Source organism: Hyaena hyaena, unplaced genomic scaffold (assembly GCF_003009895.1).
Source record: "Hyaena hyaena isolate Hyena2069 unplaced genomic scaffold, ASM300989v1 scaffold_6, whole genome shotgun sequence".
Classification (NCBI taxonomy): domain Eukaryota; kingdom Metazoa; phylum Chordata; class Mammalia; order Carnivora; family Hyaenidae; genus Hyaena; species Hyaena hyaena.
In genome coordinates this window covers 8,019,630-8,042,409 of record NW_024080638.1, presented here as the reverse complement: position 1 = coordinate 8,042,409, position 22,780 = coordinate 8,019,630, and the positions used below count along the sequence as shown (strand labels likewise).

At 57.3% G+C, this 22,780-nt stretch overlaps 1 protein-coding gene across 1 annotated transcript in view; it reads right to left on the bottom strand.

Annotated features, from left to right (window-relative positions):
• Positions 1 to 22,780, bottom strand: part of COL27A1 (collagen type XXVII alpha 1 chain) — a 153,393-nt gene that overhangs the window by 107,161 nt on the left and 23,452 nt on the right. Inside the window, exons 4-8 of the mRNA XM_039241124.1 lie at positions 20,331 to 20,482; positions 19,472 to 19,542; positions 14,263 to 15,980; positions 6,361 to 6,414; positions 2,334 to 2,387 (exon numbers count right to left, since the gene is read on the bottom strand). Coding sequence (XP_039097055.1) covers positions 2,334 to 2,387; positions 6,361 to 6,414; positions 14,263 to 15,980; positions 19,472 to 19,542; positions 20,331 to 20,482 — 2,049 coding nt within the window. The remainder of the gene's footprint in view (positions 1 to 2,333; positions 2,388 to 6,360; positions 6,415 to 14,262; positions 15,981 to 19,471; positions 19,543 to 20,330; positions 20,483 to 22,780) is intronic.

The window sequence follows — 22,780 nt, the reverse complement described above, 5'->3', positions numbered from 1 at the left end:
CGGCCACGCCACAAATCAAGCACAGCCCAGGACTCAAGCCCTGCAAACTGGGGTCTCCCACCCAACTGGCCTGTCCTGGGGCCACCTCTGCTCACCCCTGGGCTCCAGGCCAGGTAGCAGGCAAAGCACATGACTGTTCCCCTTGGAGTCTTATGCAAGCATTAATGGAAGGTGCCACCTCTTATTCCAGCATATTTTCTGGAATGTGCACCCTTAACAGGCTAGAGTCCTGTCCAGGAGACCCTGAGTCCACACATCCCAGCTACATGTGGCAGCAGGAAGGGCCACCTGCCAGGTATGAGCCTCCCTCACCACACCCCAGGCTGCCTCTCAAAATGGAGGGGGAAGCAGAGGAGGAACCTCCCCTCCTGCCTCGACACATGACTGGCTGCACGAGAAGGGGGGGGGGGCGGCAGGCCAGGCTGGGGCTGCCGTGGGCCTGGGGCTGAGGCCCTGCGATGTGGGGCCAGCATGGGACAGGGAAGGAACATATGCTGCTACACAGCAAGGGATCGGTCTGGAAGCTGGAGGGAGTGGGGAGGACCAGGCGGTCCCAGCCAGGCCAAGAAAGGTGTGCTCCTGAGCGGACCTGGAGATCCAGAACAGCCGCGGATCCCGGCAGGCGTGATGCACCCATGGCCTGGGACACCGGAGGCCTGTGCAAAGCGGAAGTCTCCATGGGAGCTCCCTCTTCCTGCCTGGCCCCTCAGGGCAGCTCCTGCGACCGTTTCCTAGACGGTGGCTAAATGTGCCTGGCCCTCAGTTTCCCTATCTGTAAGTGGGTACGGTGTCCGCACCCATCTCTTTAGGTCTTCATGGGGGATCAAATGAAGACAAGCTACATAAAGTGCGTGCCTAGTGCACAGTGCTCACAGTAGGTCCAATATATGCTGATTATTACTGTCACGTGTTTGCCAGGAAGGCAGCTATGCTACCGAACACTGCACTATCCACCTTGTTAAAACCAGAACACATCCAGGCAGCTGCTGGCCACCCGTCACCTGGGCCCTCGGCGCGCACTTTGCAAGGAAGGAGCCCAGCCTACCCTGGCCATGTGGCCCAAACTCCCAGACAAGCTGGTGGGCACCAGAACTGGCCTTTGGAGAGAGCAGGACCTGGGGTCCAGTCAATTAACACTTTCTTTAAGCCACTCGACCTGCCTAACAGGCTTAGCAAAGAATCTCCTTGGGCCTGGCCACCCCCCTGAGCCCGCAGAGAGCAAGCTGGGCCGGGCACTGTCCTAACCGAGAGCCCCTCTGCCTTTCTGGCCTGCTTCTCACCCCTTCCTTCTTGCGCCCTTGACCTTGCAACTTCCTTCCACTTCTCCTGTTTCTCCGGCCACTCCTGGAGACTTCTCCCCATGACCTAAATGTTGCTGGCACACTTTCTGATGCTCTGGCCGTTCACTCCCAGCACTGCCCTGGACAGCCCTGTTCACTGCTGGGGCTCCAGGAACAGCACTAGGGGCTCTGAGGCCAGAGTTCCCAGCCAGCGTCAGAGCACGGGTCATTCTGATCTCTGCGGTCTCATCTTAAAGTTAACGGGAGCATTCCAGAAAGGGTCCCTGGGGGAGGTGGCATCTCTATCCCCCCCCAAGGCTCTACATATCTCCAGCTCAGCATTCTGCAGAGTTTCAAATGTCTGTCCACAATTCATCTCCACCTGGCGGGGCTCCAGGGTCCCAAGTGAACATCCACACCCTCTCCATCCTCACCAGGTTCCCCGCTCTGGCTCCCCGTGTTAACACTGGGGAGGCACTGGTCTCTTATCTCTCGCCTGTGGCCGCGCCTCTCTACCTCCCCACCTCCCCAGCGCATTGTGAATGCATCTGCTTCCCTTCCTCCCACACCCCGAGGCTGGTGGGGCCAGCCTCATCCCTCCCCTGTGCCACCCCAGGTCTCCCCGCCTCCGCTCTGGTCCCCACCTCCAGTCCATGTCCACATGACACTGATCGTCCTCAAACATGACCATGTCCCTCCCCAGCTTGAAAGATAACGTGCCTCTCAGGGTGAGTCTTATGACCCAGCAAAACTTATACCCCGAGTCCAACATTCTGGGCCCTCCTTCTTGATCAGCAAATGGCCCTTCTTCCTGCTCTCCTTTGAGGGCTGTACATGGTAGCTGCCCTTTCCTCCTTAACGCCCCAGCCCCAGCCAGAAGCTCTACTCCCAAGTCTCCACTGTGTCACCATCCCGGCACTTGGGAGGTGCTCGGGGACTGCCTGTGGCACTGAGGCCCTCCCACCAGGAGCCGCTAAGAAGCACCCCAAATGTGGCTCCAACCCCAGCACCCACTCCCTGGTCCGACCTGCAGACCCCACTGCAAATACTCACTTTGGCTCCAGGAGGGCCGGGGAGGCCTGGGTTCCCATAAGGCCCAGGAGGACCCTGAAAGGGAAAAGAAATAAAGAGGTGAGGGGGAAATGGGTGTCACGCCACCTCCCACAGCAACGCCTGGCACATTCCCCTACGCTTCTGGGTCTTCTCGCCGAGCCTTAGCACAACTGCCATGGTGGTCTGCTCTTCGGGAGGAACCCTCCATGCCTGCCCCTGCACCAAACACTTTCCATGCATCACCTCGTTTGACTCTATTAACCTGAGAGGTGGGCGCTACCATTATTCCCATTTTGAAGCCGGTGCTCAGAGGGATTTAGAACTTTCTCAGGTCACTCGGCTGCTAAGAGGCAGAGCCAGAGCTCAACCTCAGATGTCCGGCTCCAGAGCACAAGCCCTCAACCTCTGGGTTTTACCGCCTCCCCCTTCTTTCCACCTGGCCCCACAGCCCTTGCCAGGCTGGCTCCCTGGGCTCAAAACCCACTTCTCGAATTGCTTCCCTCCACTGTGCCTCACCACTTTTTCCCATGCTGTTCCCATCACCGGCATGCCTTTCCCATCCATCCCCTCCAGCTGATACCCACCCATCCTTCAAGGCCTGGCTCAAATGCTACTTCCTCCAGGGGATCGTCTAGGACTTCTGCCTTAAAGAACTGTTCCCTTTCGACTACAACTGCACCATCATGTGAGTCTTTGGAGTTGAGAACTCAGCGAAGGGAGTATTTAGCATCTCCTGAACACAAGTGCATCCCTCCTGGGGCCACAGCCCAGCCAGAAAGCTCTCCCTTAGATTCCTACACGCTCTGAGCTCACGGTCTCTCTGGAGGCCTTGGAACAGCTAGGAAGACTGGGCCCAGAGAGTCAAAGAGTCTTGGCCAAGTCACACAGCAGTGATGGCCAAGCCAGGGCCGGGACCCAGGCCTGTTGGCTTCAGGTCTAAGGCTTATTCACGGCACTGGATTTTCCTAGGTTGTATCTGAATCCCATGTAACAGCTGGAACCTGCTATATCTACTTTCTCCGACAAGGGCCCTGGGTTAGAATCTTGCAGCCAGTAACATAAACAGAGCCCTGACAGTCAGGTGATTCCTGAGAGTCTTTGTCCAGCAGGAATGATCTAGGGGCAGCAGGGGTGGGGAGAGGCACCCCGGGAGACCGAGGGGTGCCCCACCACACCAGCTTCTAGACACACTGCCCTCGTCCTTGGCCCCTCTTGACTCATCTGGCTAGCTGTGCTTCCTTCCTCCCTCTCGGAGGCCAACTTCCCAGCTGTAGCCTGTCACATTCCAACCAAGGCACCTCCCTCTTCCTCGATGCCGGAACAGGGACCCTCCCCTTCTCTGAACACGCTGGAAAGAACAGTATTCAGAAGCTCGCTGGGCCTGGGGAATTGATGGCTGTGGCACGGTGACCCTCCCTTTAACATAACCAGCTCTGCAGCCCTCTCTACCATGCCACCAAGCTCTGCCTCCTGGCATGTGGGTGTGGCCTGGAAGTGTCAAGATCCAGAAGGAGCTGTGAGCAGCTCCCCTCCCCAAGAGTCCTCTGAGTGACTAGGGCCCAGTGGGCTCTAAGGAATCTGGACGACTTCAGAAGTTCACCCCAGCCCAGGCTCCTGGGGCCTAACCTCAGAGCTCAGCCTGAACTGGGCATAAATTGGGTAAAGGCGTTTGAGGCGGAACCCCTGACCAGCCCCCCAGAACCAGGCATGGGCTGTGGGAGGCCAACGGTGGCCACTTCTCCCCAGCTGCCCTGAAGATGGTGGGCTGGAGCACTCCACTACCCCATCTGCAGTTTACGAAGGTGGGGGCTTCCTGCTTCCCCGCCCCCGCCCCCACTCCCCTCTCCGGCCACTGCCTTGCAGAGAAACGAAGCGCATAGTTGACTGGGAGCCAAGCAGACCCATTCTATAAATGCTGCAGCTCAGAGAGCCGGGTGTGTGGAGGGCCCAGGGATTCCCCAACTTCCTTCCGTGGGCTGGGGAAGCATGGGGAGGTGGGAAGAGGCATGCTGCTGAGCTTTGGGGGACCTCAGGTATGGCCTTGCCCCTCCCTGAGCCCCAGAGCCACCATCTGTGCAGAGAGGAGCTGGCATTGTCTAATCTTCACATTCTATTATCTCTGGAATTTTATGATCTATGGAATTTCCAGCCTAGAAACAGGATGACGGGGAGGGGAACACGCAGAAAGCCCAAGAAGGATGTCAGGAGAGCCATTCACTCACTCGTGGAATTTCAGAGCTGGGAGGGACCTTGGAAATACCTTTCTAAGGAAATGCCTTGGAGAATCCCGAGAGGACCCTGTGCTTTAGAGATGGGGAAACTGAGGCCCAGAGAGGGGAAAGGATTTGCCAAAGATCACGCAGCTTCTGGGGTGAAATGTTAACTCCCGGACTAGAACTCTTCAGCAACCATTTGGCCAGTTGCTGCACGCAGGGCAGTCTGCGAGGCACCGTGGGAGAAAGAGAAATAAACAGGACCTGCCTCTGGCCCATAGGGGCTCGGCAGAGTAGAGAGAAAACTCAGTGCAATAATTCTGTACGATCAGAGGCTCCGGGCTCAGAGTGCCTGGGTTCAGTCCTAGGGCTGGCATTTACCCTATGGTTGACTTTATCCAAAGTAACAACTCTGAGCCTCGGTTTTCCTCACCTGTAAAATGGGGACATTACTGCAACCCATTTCTCGGGATGACTAGGAGGGTGGGATGAGATCATGCATATGCGGCTCAGTCAACAGAGCTCAGCAGTCCCTGTGAGCTTTTCAAAAGTGATCCAAGTGATCCGGTGGAGAAGCAGATAAACTGCTGCAGGAGCTCAGAGAAGGGGGCAGTCATGGGAAAACATGGTGGCGTTTGATCTCAGCAGGGGATGGAGGAGGAACTTGCAAAGAAGGGCGCCCCAGGGCGCCAGGGCCAGGTGGAGGGAACAGCCCGGGTGCAGGTGCTGAGGAGCAGTTTGGATGGGTAAAGTGCCTGCCAGGTCCAAGGGCCTCATCCTGGCACCAGGCTACCAGGTTCTGTGGCCGGTAGTATCCCTGGGACCTCTGTGGTCCCCAGCTCCGGGTATGTGCTCCATGGAGACTCTGAAGCCAGGAGGAAATGCCGCGTTAGGCGGCAGATTCCAGAGGCCTGGGCCCAGAGAGCACAGGGCCAGGTCTGGAGGGAACTAGGGCTCGAGTAATTGCATAACCAGAACCATCCGCTGGGTTCAGAGCTAAAAATATGCCCCGGGCAGCTGTCTCTGCCAGAGCCTTGCCAGGCACCCAGCGTGGGAAAGGCTGATTCAGCCTGGACACAGGTGGCAGGCGTCATGGGTCTGAGCCCTCTTGGGAAAAGGACAGATTTTTCAACAAGAGAAACCCCCCAAGGGTCCCAGCATATGGCTAAGAGTCTGGGCTCCCATCCTGGCTCTTCCATCTCCTGCATGCTCAGTTTCCTCACCCCTAACATGAGAACGATTGTACTGGCCCCTGGGGGTCCCGGGGGAGGGGCTCCATCAAGGCGGCATTAAGTGACGTAGGAGGTGCGGGAGCGGTTTTTCACACCAAGGCTCAGGCGGGCCCATCTCAGACACTACAGCCTGGCCAAGCAGTCCTCCAGCCTCTGATGAAACTTCTCAGCATGGGGAGCTCACCCCCGACCTTGCCTATGTTGGCATCCCGAGCCCAGGCCCTGCAGAGATGGGAAGATGGATGTGAGGGTCACATCCTCCCAAACCAGCTTTGCTTCCAGACAAATGCTGAAATCCATCTCAGGAGGTGTGGCTGCAGGGACCCTTTACCCCAGACTGCCGCGGGCATACGCAAGAAACAACTGAGGCCCTGTAAGAGGTCATTGCTATCCCAGGCCACTCCTGTCCACACCATGCCCCCTGCGAGCCCTAAGCACACTCCAATGGACCAAATGGAAAATGCGCGCCTGTGAAGGACAGGGGACAGCCTGAGGTCACACAGCAAGGCTGGAACTTAGGGGTCGTGGGATACAGGCCAAAGGGCCAACCAGAGCTCCCCAGGACAGCGTGTGATCACTTACCCGAGGCCCCCGTGCACCAGGGGGTCCAGGGAGCCCAGGAAGCCCAGGGGGACCCTGAAAAAAAAAAGCAAGAAGATAGCGTGAGTGCCAGGTGGTGGCAGAGAATGGGTTCAAGCAGTCATTCAACAAGCCTGTCCAGAGCTGTGGGCATGGAAACCCAGTGGCTGCTGAGAAGACGGGTCCTCTGAGGTCCCTACCTAAGGAATTCAAGCCCTTTGAGGCTTTCAGGCCTTTGTACCTGCCGTTTCTAGGTCTTTGAAGTTTTCACCTTTCATTACTCAGCTAACTTAACCAAGTGTCACCTGTCCCAGGAAGCCTTCCCTGATCCCTCCCCTAGGTTTACTCAAGTCCTCTCTTTCCCTCTGTTGTAAAGGCTTCTATATTATTTGGGGCGTTGTCTGCCCAGAAGCCTATCAGTCCCACTAGACCATGGTCTTCTCAGAGGAACTAATCTGTCTCTTTCCCCAGGACTCTCAACTAAATGTTTGATAAGATAAAACAGCAAGAGACCTCAGAGCTCAGCCAAGTTCTCTGCAGAGCCAGAGCAGAGAAGGGACTTGTCCAAGGTCACACCAAGCATCTCTGCACCAAGGAGAGGCAGTGTAGCATAAAGGGCATAGGCAAAGGCTTTTGCATCAGACAGGCCTGGGTTCAAACCTCATGATGCCACTCTCCAGCTGGGGTTGGGCAAGTTCTTGAACCAGCCTGTGCCTATAAAATGGGGACGATAATAGCCTCTTCATAGGATTGTCACAGGGATGAAATGAGAGATGGTAAACATTTAACACTGTGACTGGTATATAATCATCACTGGAATGTTCCCTCTATTCCAGCGGTCACAGCCTGGTCCAGGCTTCATCACTGCTCACCCAGAACCTGCAATGGCACCCTCATTTGTCTCCCCACCTCCACCCTCTCTCTACTCCTGTCCTCCTCTACACAGCCTTGTTCATCTTCCCAAGGCACTCCGCGGCTCAACAACATTCAATGGCTCCCTATTTCCCACAAGAGAAAGGCCTAACCCTGTAGCATGGGAAGGAGGTAGCTGAGCAGACTTACGAAACCGAGGGCACTGACCTTTGTCCAGTTTCTGGTTTTGCTGCTTAGTAGCTGGACACTTCGTATATGCCCTTCAGCCTGAGTCCCCATGGCTCCCACTGATGGTGGGTCTAGTAGCTACCCCCCCGTCTCCCCTCAAGGGATAAACGAGGATTAACTAAGTGCCTGATGTGAAGAACTGAACACGGAACCTTCGAAGGAAGCCTGGCTTTCGAGGATGTATGAGGCCTGGGGAATTCATTTGTTTCAAATAACCATCAACGAGATTCCAGGTTTCCTGCCCGGAGTTAAAATCAGTGTTGAAAACCCAGTACGGTTTGGCTGGTAATTAATCCAGATCTCACGCTGGGCAGGCTCGGTTCACAGTTCTGGCCTGTGAACGCCACGTGCTCGCTCGTCCATGAATAAAAATCAGAAGAGAGATCCAGACAGGCAGATATGGGCTCCAAGGCCCCAGGGGCGCTGGTGGAGGGAGGGGCGGGTGGCTGCGTGGCCCTCGGGCAAGTCCTGGACACCTCGGAGCCTCCCAGAACCTCTGGCCAAACTGGCAGCCATCTTCCTTCCAGCCAGAGCCCTTCTATGTAGTTCCGCAGGTTTGGGATTTCAGGGCTCCTTCCTCTCTCCCCTTCATCCCCCGCAGGGGAACAGTAGAGAACATTGGAAGACAGGGCACTCCTGCTTACGAGCTGTGTGGCTTTGGGGGGCACCCTACTTCCATTCCTCACCCCTTCATTCTTTATTTTTTTTAATATTTTTTAATGTTTTTATTTATTTCTAGGAGAGAGAGAGAGAGACAGCGTGAGCAGGGGAGGGTCAGAGAGAGAGGGAGTCACAGACTGAAACAGGCTCCAGGCTCTGAGCTGGCAGTCAGCACAGAGCCCGACGCGGGGCTCGAACCCCCGAACCGCGAGATCATGACCTAAGTGAAAGTCGGACGCTTAACCGACTAAGCCACCCAGGCGCCCGAAGCTGCTCCAAATTTTAAACCACCCTCCTTGGCATCTGTTTTTCAGGAAGAACAAAGATTTCCCTTTCCGGAAGCCCCTTCCCTTTCCCTGTTCTTCCAGGTGACCCAGAAAGAAAGGGAAATGCAGGCGCTCAGGTGAGGCACTACTACAGACATTGCAGAGCCGTCTTCATAGATGAGAAACCAACCAGAGCCTCACAGCGGCAAAACGACTTGCCCAAGGCCACACAGCTAACGGGCAGGACCTGCATTCAACCCAGGACACTGGATCTGTTCTCCTCTCCTGGGAGCTTCCACACAGAGAATCCCAGCTCAGTACGTGCTGACTAGGTGTGCACACTTGGGTAAGGGCTTGCCCCTCTCTGGGCAGCTGTGGAAGAAGCACCCCGGAACCTTCCCAACACGAGGCAGTTCCCGAGCTGCAGGGCAATGGCGACTTCCTTCTCCACTTATCTGACAGGAGAGGAAAGGAGGAGACCATGCCCATCTCACAGAGAAGAAGGTCAAGGCCCAGGGAGGCAGAGCTCAGGCAGGGCTCCAGGGACGGAGAGTCTCCCTCAGGGGCCCTGGCACACCCTCTTGGCATTTCTTCTGCCCCAGAAACAGGGGCATCCAAGCTGGGAGTCTGACCTCACCCGCACATCTGCAGAGCAGACTCTGAGTGCCAGTTGGGACCCACGGCCCAGCCTAGTGATGTCAGGCCACAGCCCGGCTCCGTGTCATCGCAGCCCGGCCCCCAGCTGCGGGCCTGGCCAGGCTCTCCTCTGCCACCCCGGGCCCAGCGGCAGCCACCGGCCTGACCCTTCCCTGTTCACTACTTACTTTGTTAGTGGGCGAGCGAGGGTGGGCGCCCCCTGCCCCCTCTCGCCTGGCCCGAGACCCTGCCTGTTCTCCACGCAGTGGAAAAATGCTGCCATTTCTTTCCAAGGCCTGAAGCCTGAGCGGGTGACTCTGGGATGATTCACGAGGGCCGGGGTGGGATTTTCCACTCCACGCCGCAAACAACGGGGCCTCTGAGAGGGCCCGGAGCCCGAGGGGGAGGGGAGCGGGGGCCACAGGCCTGCCTGGGGGAGGCGAGCGAGGCCTGGGCCTGGGGGGGCACAGGGGCTGGGGGGGGGGCTCGCGTAAACAGATCCATGGAAACAAACAAGCAGCCGCTCTGGGCTTCCCCGAGGGTCCTGGCCTCCACAGCCAGACCCGGGGAACCCCGTCCCACGGAACAAGTCCACTGTGACGTCAGCTGCAGGCACACCCCCCCACCCCCCGCCTGCCAAGCCTTGCGGAAAGAAGTATGTCCTGGCAGGCAGGGCCCTCAGGCAGCGAGCAGAGAGGTTCCACGGGCTGAGGATCTGGGAGGCCTGAGGCCGGTCTCTCATGTGCTGCTAACTGCTGGCGACTCTGCGTGAGGACCCTCCAGGCTCCGGGCCTCTGCTCACTGGCCCGATAGGGAGAGGCAGGACACCTCAAAGGGGCCTCCCATTTCTGACCATCTGAGCACACCGTTATTCCCAGGAACAGCGCTCAGGGCTCTGAGCCTTTGCCCCCACCCTCTGTCCTAGGGCAGGGCCTACTGGGTGTGGCTTTGTGCACATTACTGCATCTCCCAGGGCCTCCAGGCCTCAGTTTGCCCAGCTGTGAAATGGGAATATAACACCCACCTTCCAATATATAATGTGGGGGGGCTGCTGGTTAGTCTCCACTTGCTGCCCAGATCTATTGCATGCCCCAGGAAGCTGGCTTTCACTGGCCGCACCCTCAGGCTTCCTTGCTCTGTGCTCTGGGCTAGGTCTGGCCAATGGGAAGCCCCAGCAAGAGACAGAGAAGTAGAAAGAGTGAGCGGGCACAGTATTTCTCTCCCTGCTCCTGTTGGGGGCTGCAGACGGCTGTGCACATTTTAACTTTCACTGGGGTCTGGTTACACTTTCCCCTCCCCTTGTACCTTCAGGTTAGACCGTGTGTTTCGCCAGCCCCTGTGGGTTCCTTTGTTGCTGCCCGCACCTCTGTAAGTAGCCCCTTCCTTGAACTCGCCTCAATGACCTGTTCCCCACGTGGAGCTGCAGGATACAGCACGCACAGGGCTTAGCACCGAGCCCGGCACAGAGTAGGACCTCAGGAACAATACTCCAAAGAGAGCGAAACACCCCTCCTTCTCCTGGGTTCTAGATGATACTAGGGTTAAGGCGTGAATTTCTCAAGATCTAGCCCCAATTCCTAACCACCAACAGCATGGAGGCACCCCGGGGTCCAGAGATTCCTGGTTCTCTTAGTACAGTTCTCAGCCATAGCATGTCAGGAAACAACCACAACAACCCGCCAGGACCAGGTGCTAGGTGCTGAGTGCTTTACGTCCCACATCTCAGTCCACACGACAACTCTGGTAAGGTGGGCAGTACCCTATCCCCATTTCGCAAAGGCAGAAATCGAGGCCAGAGAGGTTAAGTGACTTGCCAAAGGTCACACAGCAGCTGGCACCTAGAAGGTACTCAATCAACATTTGTTGAAAGAAGGAAGTGATGGCTAGATAAGGGAGCGGTTTGAACCCAGGTCACTCCAAATCCAAAGTCTGGGCCCTGCGGCCTCCTCCGTGCGGCCTCCCGACCCACCAGCAGCCGAGATCTGTGTCACTTCAAGGAGCCTGGCCTGGGAATCAAGACAACCTTTTTTTCTGTAGAGATCATATCCCTTCATTTCACAGATAGTCACGGAGCATCTGCTGCGGGCCAGGCCCTCATCCGGGTCTCCCCGAGGTGACGCTTGCAAAAAAGTGCAAGCCGGTGCAAATGCCAGCGATCATGAATAAACAAGGCCTTGACTCGCCTCCTCCCAAGCTTGGGGCTTCTGTGCAGCTTCTGTGCAGTCTCTGTGAACCGCAGCCTCCCCGCCCCTACTCACCCGGGGCCCAGCTCAGCTTTTCCATGCTCCCCCCGCTGCCGGGGCTCCCACGGAGCTCCCTCGCTCATGGCTACGACTGCTGGCAGGCCCGGGGCCCGGAGCTGTCTCCGCCTCCAGCAGTCTGTCTCATGCCCCTCCAGGACCACACAGCACCGGGCAGACCCAGGCACGCGTGGCACCCCTCTCTGGCTACGCAAGGTCCCACAGCCACTTCTTTCTAAGAAGGGAGATCTTCCAAAGCTGTCACGGAGGGGAGACAGCCCTAGGGAGAGGAAGACGTTCCCCAAAGTCACCCAGCAAGAACAGATTTCCAAGGGGCCTTGGAGATCACCCAACTTGCTTCCTCACGGGAGATGGGAGCTATTCTTAACCTACGTTCTGCGGAAATCAAGACTTAGTGTGGATCGGGGGCACAGAGCTAGTAAGGGGCAGAGTCAGAATTTGAACTCGGGTCTGCATGTCCCCATACTGGGGACAATCAAGCCCCCTGCCCAGGGCAGAACAGCTTCTGAATATATACGGGGGCTGGAGGCAGATAAGAGAGGACAGGAATAGAAGTTCTCGTCGCTGCTGCTCAAAGATGTCACTTCAGTTATATAATGGCTGGTATCCGGTGGGATACAAATGACCACGCTGCCACCTGCCGCACAGGGGGCTGGACAAAGCTTCTCGAAGCTTTTCGGTTCCTATTGGAGTGAGGCTAGGTTCCAAGCAGAGGGAGGGTGGGATTCGGGGACCGGCATGAGGCAGGACACCACCCAAGCAGACTGCCGTCCGCCCTCGGCCCTCAGCCCTTCAGGGCTGCAGTAGCAGGAAGAGCCACGGCTCTTCCTGGGACCCAGGAGCCAGGGACCCAGAGGCATGTCCTGGTCCCCGCAAGAACATGCTCGGTGCCCTTGGCCATGTCTTTGGTCCCTCTGACCACTCACTGTCCCCTCATCTGTAGAGCGGGGATTAGCATACACATCCCGCCCTCCTGAACCAGCTCCTGGGAGGTTCTAAAGGGAGATGCCATTCATGTAATGCATACATTTGGTGAGTATAGAAACACAAGATTCTTTTAGACATGGGTATCTTCCTTTGAGGCCAAGGACAGGGCCTGACAGGTCTTGGAAGCCCCAGCTTCCCGGCTCTGAGCCTTAGAGTCTCAGTGTGGACCTTCAGGGGAATAGGATGAGCCATGTAGGTCTTAGCGTCTAGAGCTGGGCACAGACTTCAATTCTACCTCCTACGTGCTGTGTGACCTTTGGCAAGTCCTGGCCCTCTCTGGGCACAAGCTCTAGGCTCCTCACCTGCCCAGTGAGGACGGTTGAATGGAATGATCCTTAAGTACCCATCTACCGAACAGGTTGGCTGCAGCACATTCTTTGATCCTGGGAAAACCACGCACCCTAAAAAACCATCCGCCGCTCCAGTTCTGGAGGCTTGTCCTCTCTCTACCCTGTGCACGGCCTTGGGAGACAGGGCTGGCCTCCTCCACTGAATGGAGTGGAGACTTGAGCTTCGCACCCTCTCTGAGAGGGGACAACTCACCCCCTTTTGACCTCATGGCTAGTGAACCGAGCGCCCACACAGCTTGGGAAGCTGAGCTATCAGGCCTCAGAGGCACCTGGTGCCTGAGTCAGGCTGAGCAGCCTGGAGGGCTGAACAGGGGTCCCCCTTCGTTCCTCCGCTCCCAACTCCCCGCCCGGACAATTTCAGAGCACGGGTCTTAAGCGGAGCGTTGACATAATTGCAAAGCAATGCATACAATTTCCATAAGTTCTACAATATGGTTATAATAAAAGTGCGCTCTCAGTCCCCTTGGAGACAGGCTGAACAAATATTATTCCTAATCATTATTAAAACTCATTAAGTGTGTTTGTAAGGCCTGGGAATTCCCAGCATCTGCCACTGTGTCCACATTGTAGGGAGCCTAACCTCAAACACTAGAGCCTGGTGGGAAACCCGGCCCTAGGAAGGAGGAGACCGCACAGTGGTCATCTCCGAGGCGGGAGAACAGAGCCGAGGCCTGAGCTTTCTGGAAACTCCATCCCACCATTCCCCGCCCGGAGGAATTGGCCTCCAGCTGCAGAAAGGTCGTTGCCCCTGGAGACAGTCCCAGGCATGCTGCAGGCAGCGGCCCTGAGAACATCTCCCGCACGTGGATTGTTCTTTCTCCTTCCCTTGACTGTTCAGGCCAACCTCCCCCCTCCCCACCCCAAACTCCTCTACAGGGGCCACAAATCCAACATCTATGGGATCCAGACAGGAGAAAGAAACAGAAGAAGGACCGAGTTGGAAGACCTGATCGGGAGATGTGGGGACGGGGGCCACACAGGGGCAGACCTGTCCTGTCTAAAGGGGTGGCTCTGACCCAGCCGCAGCCCACGGGCCACTGCGTCTCTCCCCTTCCAGGAGAAGCCAGTCACCAGGTCTTTTATAAGAAATCTCTCACATTTTTAAAACGTTAGTAACTCGTTAAATATTTTTAAACAATGCTGCACGTGCCAAACAAAACACATTCAGGACTACCCGTGTGCGACCTTTGTCCAAAACTCCCAGACACGCTGGTGGGCTGGAGGGGCTCCACTCTAGGAGTCGGAACAGCTGAACTTCGGAGAGCGTGTGACCTAGGGGCCAGTCGGTTAGTGGTTTTCCTTCAGCCACTTGACCTTGACAGCTGGGTTAGCAAAGAAATGACTTGGGGCCCAAGCCAAGCAAAGCCCAGGGGGGCTCTCTACCTGGTGGTGGCCGCCAAACCAAGTCTGGCCCAGTGGGTCATGAAACAGCAGGGCGTGCGGTCGCGAGCACAGCAGAGGTAGACGAGTGAGGAACTCACGTTCGAGTTGAGACTTGGCCCATAACCGCCGCCCTGCTCGAAGTTGCTTCTCCCAGTCGGCCCTTGCCTAGGGCAGCCACTTGCCCTTACTGCACCCCACCCCCCACCCACCCCCACCGCCCACTTGAGCTCCAAGCAACATGCACACCCCACCCGGCCTTACCGGCAAACCGCAGTCCCCCTTGGGCCCTGGAGGTCCCATCAGCAACGGGAAAGGCGTGGGCCCCGCTGGGTGGAGGAACGAGTAGCTGGGACTTGTAGGCCAGGGACTGGCGGACAGGAACTGCGCCGAGGTGAACGCCGAGGAGGTGGCAGGCTGGCGGGGCTGGGACTGGCTGGGGCTGGGCCGGGTTGTCGGATCGGTCGGCGGGACATCCCTGGCTGTCTTCCCGGGTCTGAGGGGGACGGGCTTCCGGGCCTTGCTCTTGGGTCTGGCTTTCTGCGTGGCTTCTGATCCAGAGGGCGTCTTGGTCCTGGAGGGGGCTGAGCCAGGAGCCAGGGCGGGAGGCAAGGACGTGGCTGGCAGTGGAGCGGGCCTTGTAGGGCCAGGACGGGGGGCAGGGGACAGGGACGGGACAGTGGGCTGAGGAGGCCTGGTGGCGCCGGTGCGGGCAGCAGCCGGCCCGCCGGCACGATGGCTCATTGCGGCCTCATTCTGGCCCCCTGGGGAGAAAGGCTTTTTGGAGGAGCCCGTGGCCAGAAGCAGGGGCCGAGCGCTGGGCAGCGGAGGTCTGGGCGTTACAAGGGTCCTCGCGATTGGCTTCACGGGGGGCCGGGAGGCCTTGGCAGGAAGTAGGGGGGAGGTGGGTGGCACCGGCTTCGTGGTGGGGGGCGCTGCCTTCGAGAAGGGAGGCTGAGCGGCCTTTTGGGTGGGGCGGGGCCTTTTGACGGGGCCTCTTGAAGGAGGAGGGGCCGAGGGCTGAGCTGGGTGACTGCTGGGGCTGCCTGCGGCTGTGCTCTTCTGCAACGGCTGGACAGGTGTGGCGGCACCGGCACGGGGAGCTGAGGGCCCCTCACCGGCTGACAGCCTGGCAGGTGACGGCGGGGTCCGCGCTGGGCTCCCGGCTGCAGCACGCCGGTGAGGGTCTGCGACGCTAGTCCTGAGGGGCTCGGCGGGGGTGGCGGGCACTACAGTCCTCCTGGGGTCCCTGTTTGCCGGCCGTGCCCCCAGGGCTGGCGCGGCAGTGGTCAGGTTCTCCAGGCCTCGCAGGGCAAGGTCGGTCTGGAAGGTGAAGATTGCGCCAGGGTCTCGGGGAAGGAGGGGTCCCAGCTGGGGCCGGTACGTGTCAGCCTGTCCACACTGCTTTCTCAGGTAGGTACAGTAATTGTGAGCGACCTGCGTCACAGGGTAGATACTGAACTGGCACAGGGCACCTTCAAACTGGACCGCGTGCGGGTTCATCTTCCCAAAGAGGAAGGAGCCCTCGGGGTCGAGGGCTGGGTCCTTGGGGAAAGGCAGCGGGACAGACACCCGGCGCTGCCCGCAGGCTGTCACCAGGGTGACCGTGCGGCCACGGAGCTCCAGAGCTAGGTGATGCCAGCGCCCGTCATGCATGTCGAGGTCAAAGGCCACCGAGCGCCGGGGCCCCAGGTGGAGGACCGTCTGGCCGGGGAGAAACTGCAGACCCAGCTGCAGCTTGTGTTTCCGGCTGCGGACGGCGAAGAGGAAGGCATGGTTCACCCGATGGGAGCAGAGGCTCAGCACCAGAGCCAGCTCTGTGCCCAGGGAGGCGGGAATGACGGCGGCCGTGGGGGCCTGGAGCCGGGTCCGCTGCGTGAAGATGAAGCCTGATTGGAACGGAATGACCCCCGGGGGCGGGGGGCTCCGGCCACCCCCTGCCTTTGTCCAGCTGAGGCCGAGCCGCTGGAGGACGTCCACATCTGCAGAGGGTGGGCAGAGGCGGGAGAGGGCGGGGTCAGGGCCTGCTCCAGCTCCAGACCCCTGCAAGGTGCACAGACCCAGTGAGGACGGGTCACCCATTGCTGCCCGGTGGCCCATGCCTGCGGCTGGGAGTACAGAATTGGAACCTATTCCCTGTCTGGCCGAATGATGCTGCATATACTAGTTTAAGACGCAGACTCCAGGCGCCTAGAGGGGCTCAGCTGGTTAAGCATCTAACTTTGGCTCAGGTCATGATCTCGAGGTTCACGAGTTTGGGCCCCATGTTGGGCTCTGTGCTAATAGCTCAGAGTCTGGAGCCTGCTTCAGATTCTGTGTCTCCATCTCTCTCTGCCCCCTTCCCTACCCATTCTCTCTCTCTCTCTCTCTCTCCAAAATAAAGCATTAAAAAAATAATAAAAAAAGACACAGACCCTGGAGCAAAGCTTCCTGAGTTCACTTGTGACTTCAGTGCCTCAGTTTTCTCACCTGTTAAATGGGATAATAGTAGCACCAAACGCAGAAGGCTGTTGTGAGGATACACTTGAAAGCAAGAGCCTAGCACAAAATAAGCACTTTCGAATGATAGCTGTTAATACCAAAAATAATGATCATCACCACATGCTAGCACTAAGAGTGTCTGAGGCCACCAAACATGACAAGCTTCCCCTTCTCTCTGCCTCAAAAAGCATCTCCTCCAAGAAGCAGTTCCCTGAGTGAGGGAGCAGGGTGACAGGAATGGATGTGTCACCGGAGCTTGGTAAGGATGTCCCGTGGGCCTGACCGGTCTCACCACCTTTAGGAACCTCCCTAGCCCCTTGCCCACCTTCTAGGTCTCTCTCTGGCCAGAGCAGGCCGGGGAAGCTGCTCTGTGCACGGAAGGAAGAGGATATTTCCAATGAGTCCCCTCCTCCCTGTGCCGCTTTGGACAGAGCAGGGGCGTCCCTGCAAGCTCTGTCCTCTGGTGAGCCGTTCGGACATCTACTGTGGCCTGGCCAGGTCACATCTGCCCGGTAATTACATCGGTGGGGCTCGCCAGGGCAAAGGGACGGTTTCCAGGGTGTGTATGGAAAGGCTTCCTGACCCTGCCTCTCGCTGGGTCACTCGACGTCCCTCAGCTGGCTGGGCTGCCAGTGTCTGCAGAAGCCAGAGAGGAGAGGCTGCCTCTGGAACTGGGGCCTAGCACGGGTTCTCAGGTTCCCCACCCCTGAACGCAGCAACCTAACCCTTGAGTGTGGTCCATGGGGGTGTCCATCAGGCTGAATGCGTCACGTGGCACTTAGTCCTCAGCTAACAACTGTGACGTGAATGGATGGATGGATGGAAGGATGGATGGATGGATGGATGGATGGATGGATGGATGGATGGACAGATAGAAGGGTGGGGGTCAGAAGGCCAGGCTTCAGAGCCAGGCAAAGCCACTGTGAGTCTGGACTCTGGGCCTCAGTTCCCTCTGCCATAAAACGAAGCAGCGAAGAACGCCTACATCATAGGGTTCCCGGGCTTCCTAGCCAATCCTCGCCCATGGCCTACACCGGACACCTCGAGGCAAGTCTTTTCCTGACCCCTGAGCCTCAGTTTCCCTACCTGTAAGACAAGGGAAACCAGACCTGGAAGTGGCCACAAAGTGCTAAGGACGTTCTAAGAACTCTAGAGGGTAGGCTGCTTCTTCGGGTTGGCTTCAATCAGAGACCCTGATTCCTCCGTAGGACCTGCGGGCCTTCATCCCACTTCCAATTCCCCCTCTCTCCCACCTCCGTGTGCCCCTCAAACCCTGACGTGAAACAAACCACAGCTCCAAGGTTCTCCTGGTAGTAGTGTATTTCACACCTTTGAATCACTGAAACGCTCTTAGTATCACAAAACGCTACTCACTGCAAACAATTTAAAAAGGAGGAGGCACTTGCTGGGGAAGAGGTGAGGACAGGAAGCCACCCTTCCCTCCCCTTGGCCCATCTCAGCAGCCCCCGGAGGACCCCAGGACTGCACGACATGTCCTCAAGCACCACGGCTTCCGGCTGCTCACGCTCACCCAGGGAAATGACAGCTGGCCAGGCCCAGCGGCACTGATGAGCTTTCCCTCAGCGTCCTTTCAAAACAGACACCCGCCAGTCTCCAGGCCTCCCCTGCAGGCTGTCTGCAGGTCAAGGGCAAAGCCCCAAACTCGGACACCTGGAGCTGGCAGAGGTGGTCATCTTAGGGAAGACTCTGACGTGACAGAGAAGGACTGTTCCTACCCAAGTTTTCAACTAAATAATAGAATCGACAGCAATAACAGATGCCAGTATTTGCTGAGCACTTACTATGAGCCAAGTGCTTTACATGTACTCTCTCTCTTGACTCTTTCACTCATCTGTGATGAAGGTACTGTTTATAATGCCCCCCTTCACAGACAAAGGTCAGAAAAGTTGGCTATAATAACTAGCCCAAGGTCACAGAGCGTATAATAAAAGGCACAGCCGGAATTTGAACCCAGGCCACTTGGCTCCAGGGTCTCTGTTCTTAGCACGATGCTGTACTGAGCTAAAGCCCCTCGGACAAGCGAGAAAGCGGGGTGAAGACACGTCCAAGATCCAGGGGCGAGGAGCTAGGGGCCAGGAGAATGAAGGCAGCCCGACGCCGAGCTGGAAGGACCCAGCCAGCTGGCCGCAGCCAGATCCCTTTATGACACAAACCTGGCTCCACACAGCTCCGGCCTCTCCCTGACAGCCCCCGCCCCCCATCGCCTGACTCAGGACTCTGGACAGCTGTTCACCTACTTTGTGGGGGAAACAGCAAGCTCGGAAAATATGACATTTGCACAAAATGTTGCCGGGCAGCAGGAGTCTCTTCCGGGCACGGCCCTCCCCTCCCGGGGACCCAATCCCTGCCGGCGGCCAGGTCAGGCCACAGGGGCTCTGAGAGTGCCCGGCCGCCCGCCCCGGCACACAGGCGGGCATGGAGGAGGGGGAAGGGCCGCTATTTTAGGAGGCGTCGTGGCTGGGTGACAAACAGATGTGGAGAGGATTTGGTTTCCACGGGCAGCTGTGTCGCCAGCCCACCGCCGCTCTGGCCCCCTGGCCGGCTCCTCAGGGACAGTAGGGAAGAGCAGGATCTCACGGGAAGAGCAGGAAGTTGTGGCCTTCGTGCCTCCTCCCAGCAGTTCTTGGTATAACCACTGGACAAATCAGGACGACCGGGGGCTGACTGAGCCAACGTGATTTATCCCAGTTCTGCCCACGCCGCCCCCCCACCCCCCATACCTTGGGTAGGAAAGAAAGAGTCAGGGTCGCCCTTCCACATTTCTGCACAGAGTCCTTCCTGCCCCGCACAAAACTTTAAATGGGACTCTTTCAAGCCCGGAGGGAGTTTGCCAATGATTGGCTCCATTTTACTGATGGGAAAACTGAGGCAGTGAGTTCCAGTGAGGGGTCTTGCTGTCTCCTAGCCCTGTGTTCTCAGGTCCCGTCTGCCCTCCCTGGTCTCCCCCTGCACAAAGAGAAGAGAGGATTACCTTCAGGAGCTCCTTGGGTGGAGGCCAGGTGACAGACAAACGACACTAAGATCCAGGTGAAGAGAAACCCCCTAGAGACCGGAAGACACAAGCAGATGCGGCATCAGTTTCCACCCTCAGGCCCCGGATCTGGCTGGGGAGCCGGGAGGGGATCACCCAGCCCCAGGGCCCCCCAGTCTCACCCATGGGAGGTGGAAGCAAGGTACAGGCTCTAGGACCCCGCTGTCCCCTGTGCAGCCCACACTCCCGGTTTCCAGGGCAACCTCTTCGGGGAGGACCTGCTTATACATTCCAAATACAACCTGGCTTTTTACAGATCGATGAACCAAGGTCACAGGGCAGGGAGCCCTGTCCCAGGCGCCAGGAGACCCAGGGCCCAGCTTCAAATCTGCTGCTGACTCCGTAGGCCACCAGGGGCCCGCCCCTGCCATCTCTGGGGCTCAGTCTCCCCATCTGTACTGTGGGAACACCAGACTGATACACCTGGATGATGGACATCTCAAAGGACAAAAGAAATGAGAACTACCCTCCAGACACAAGGCAGAGGAGGAGAAGAGCCCTGAACCAGGAACAACATGTGCTACGAAGCCACCCACCTGGCTTCACGCTGATGGAAAAAGGGAGGAGAGAGAACAGAGGAACAGAGGTCACCGTGGGCAGTCGGGCAGACCCAGGTGCAAACCTGGCCCTGCTGCTTACCAGCTGTGTGACCCTGGATGAGTCACTCAGCCTCCCCGAGCCTGCCTCCTGCTTTGCCACACGGCCGACATTCCCGATCTCTCGGGCCAGGCGTGAGGATTAAATGAGCTCATGCATGTCAAGGGCTCGGCCCGGCGCCAGCCACAGCAGTGCTCCTTACACCGTCATTGCTGCCCCTGAACTCTGGGGCCCTGAGGGGTTAATGCTCCGCTCGGTGGCTCCTGCCAAGATGGGCAGAGGCAGCGATCCGATTTCACCTTCCTGTGGGAGCAGCCACCGGCGACACCCGAAGCCACCCGGGGCATCTGATCCCTGAACAGGCAAAGGGGAGGGCGGCACGTGGCCAAAGACGGCCGGCCGGGATGCAGGCGGAGAGAGCCGAGACAGGCGGGTGCTGAGGGCTCAGGCTGGGACGCACAGGCCCAGGATCTGTTTCCAGGAGGAAAGCTAGAATGGCACGTTTCCGGGGAATCACGTAATCCAGGAAACCCATCTGCTGGAATTGATGTCTGGAGCCCCACGTTCTTCCCAGCATCCTGGGCGCCTTGGGAAACAAGTTTACACCCTCTGATTTAATAGCAATTACTCCAATTTAATTGCAACTGTAATCAAGAGTAATCCTGACTGGGCACTGTGAAGGACACGGTTGGTTGCCTACCCATGGCCATCCCCCCTTCCCCTCTTGTTCGGGGAGGCTCAGATTTCAGAGGTTACTGGATAAATCCGGGTAAGTCCAAGCCAATCTTGGGCATTTCTTTTGCCATGCCAGTGACCAGTTTCGGCATGCATACATGACCCAAATGTGGCCCATAAGATGTGAGGGATGCCTCTTAAGGCCCCTGGAAAAGTGTTTCAAAGGGACAGAGAGGTTTTCTCCTAACCTGTGTGTGTGATTGAGTGGGGATGTGCTGCTATTGCAGCCACTTTGTGTATATGAGGCTAACAAGCTCCATGAGCATTTGAGGATGACAGAATGGAAAAAGAGTGGCTGTTTGATAACACTTGAGATGCTGAAGTAGCCAAGCCTATTGCTGCTTTTGCTTTAGGTCTCCTGACATGAGAGGTAATTAACACCCCTTACATAAGCCATGTTGAACTGGGTCTTCAGTTAGCTGCAGCATAAGGCAAACTAGCTGCACTCAGATGCTGATGATGGTCTTGAAAGCCTTCTCTAGCCTCTGGGCCTTTGCACATGCTGCTCCCGAGTACTCCTAACACTTCTCTTTAGCCTGGTCAGTTCCCACACATGCATTCAATTCCAGCTTGGGCATCCCCTCTCACGGCCCAGTGCACATACCTCACAACAGCCAGTACCCCATGTGGGCTAATTGCCTATGTTCCTGTCTCCCTTTCTAGAACAAGTCCTTGAAGGATAGGAAACACATCCGTCTTGTTCCCTTTTGTACTCCCAGCACCTGGCAGGCGTGTCGTAAACGTTCAGCATATCTTTGTAGAAGGAATACATTGTACCTGTATTCTAGGACTCCGGACTTTAAAAGCAACCCCCCAAAGGCCCTCCCTCCCTCTGCCTTTTTCCAGGATTGGTCCTGGATAATCATCAGTTCCCCCTCATCCTCTCCAATCTGCTGCTATCTCTGTGAAAATGCCCTTTTCACGGGGCCAGTCCACCGCAGACCTCGCCTCCAGCATACCGCTAGCAATGACTAAAGGTCAGAGTGCCTAGCTGCCCTGGCACCACCAGGGAAGAAGAGCAGAGGCCACCTTTCCGACATGACCTGCCCCCTGGAAGCCAATGGCAGCCTCCTCGTTGGGCCTGAAAAGAAATGAGGGGAGGCTCTGTTTGATTTGATACAAATTGAGGCTTAGGGAGAGTAGGTCCCTCCTCAAGGTCGCCCTGGGGAGGCTCTGGGGTCATAATTCCTCAGTACAGTTTCCCGTGTGCGCCCGGGAGACACTCCAGGGAAGCAGGGCCGGATCACCTGGGGAAGAGCTGCATCCCGGTACTGCCGATTCCCGGGGCACAGCTCACTGCACCCCAAAGGGTCTGAGACGTGCCACAATGAAGACACTGAGCGTGCATTTTGTCCAGCAGCAGTCCCCACACTTAGGGGACCCAGTGAGCTCAGGTTTCCCAAGCATGACTCCTCAGAGGACACTGCCCCTCACTTTCCAGGGCTCCAACAAGCCCGCTTCTACCCCATTTTCTTCCACCCTCTCTTCCCAGCCCTTTCCAAGCACAAGCCCTCACTCCTTGAGTCCCTCACTATATTGGGTCTTACCTACCCTGTGTAAGATGCTTCCCAAGCTGATAGGGAGAGGCTGGGTGGAGAGGAGAAGGGGTAAGAGCCACACGTGTCCTTAGTCAACTTTTATGGCTGCGGTTATGCCAAGGTGATCACTTCAGAGAGACACATGGGGGAAATATTTTTAATCCCTGAAGGTCATGAGGAAGAAGACTCACTAGGGCAATCGATCAGAATCTTCTCTTTAATTAAGCTTCCCAACACCATGGTTTCCAACTCAAGAACTTCAGCCCTGAAGGCCTGTTATGAAAGTATGTGCCTTTCCATTCGTTCACCTTGACAAAGGCAACCAGTCTCCCACACCTGGATTCTATGTGCACTTGACTCTGACACCGCCAAAGAGTGA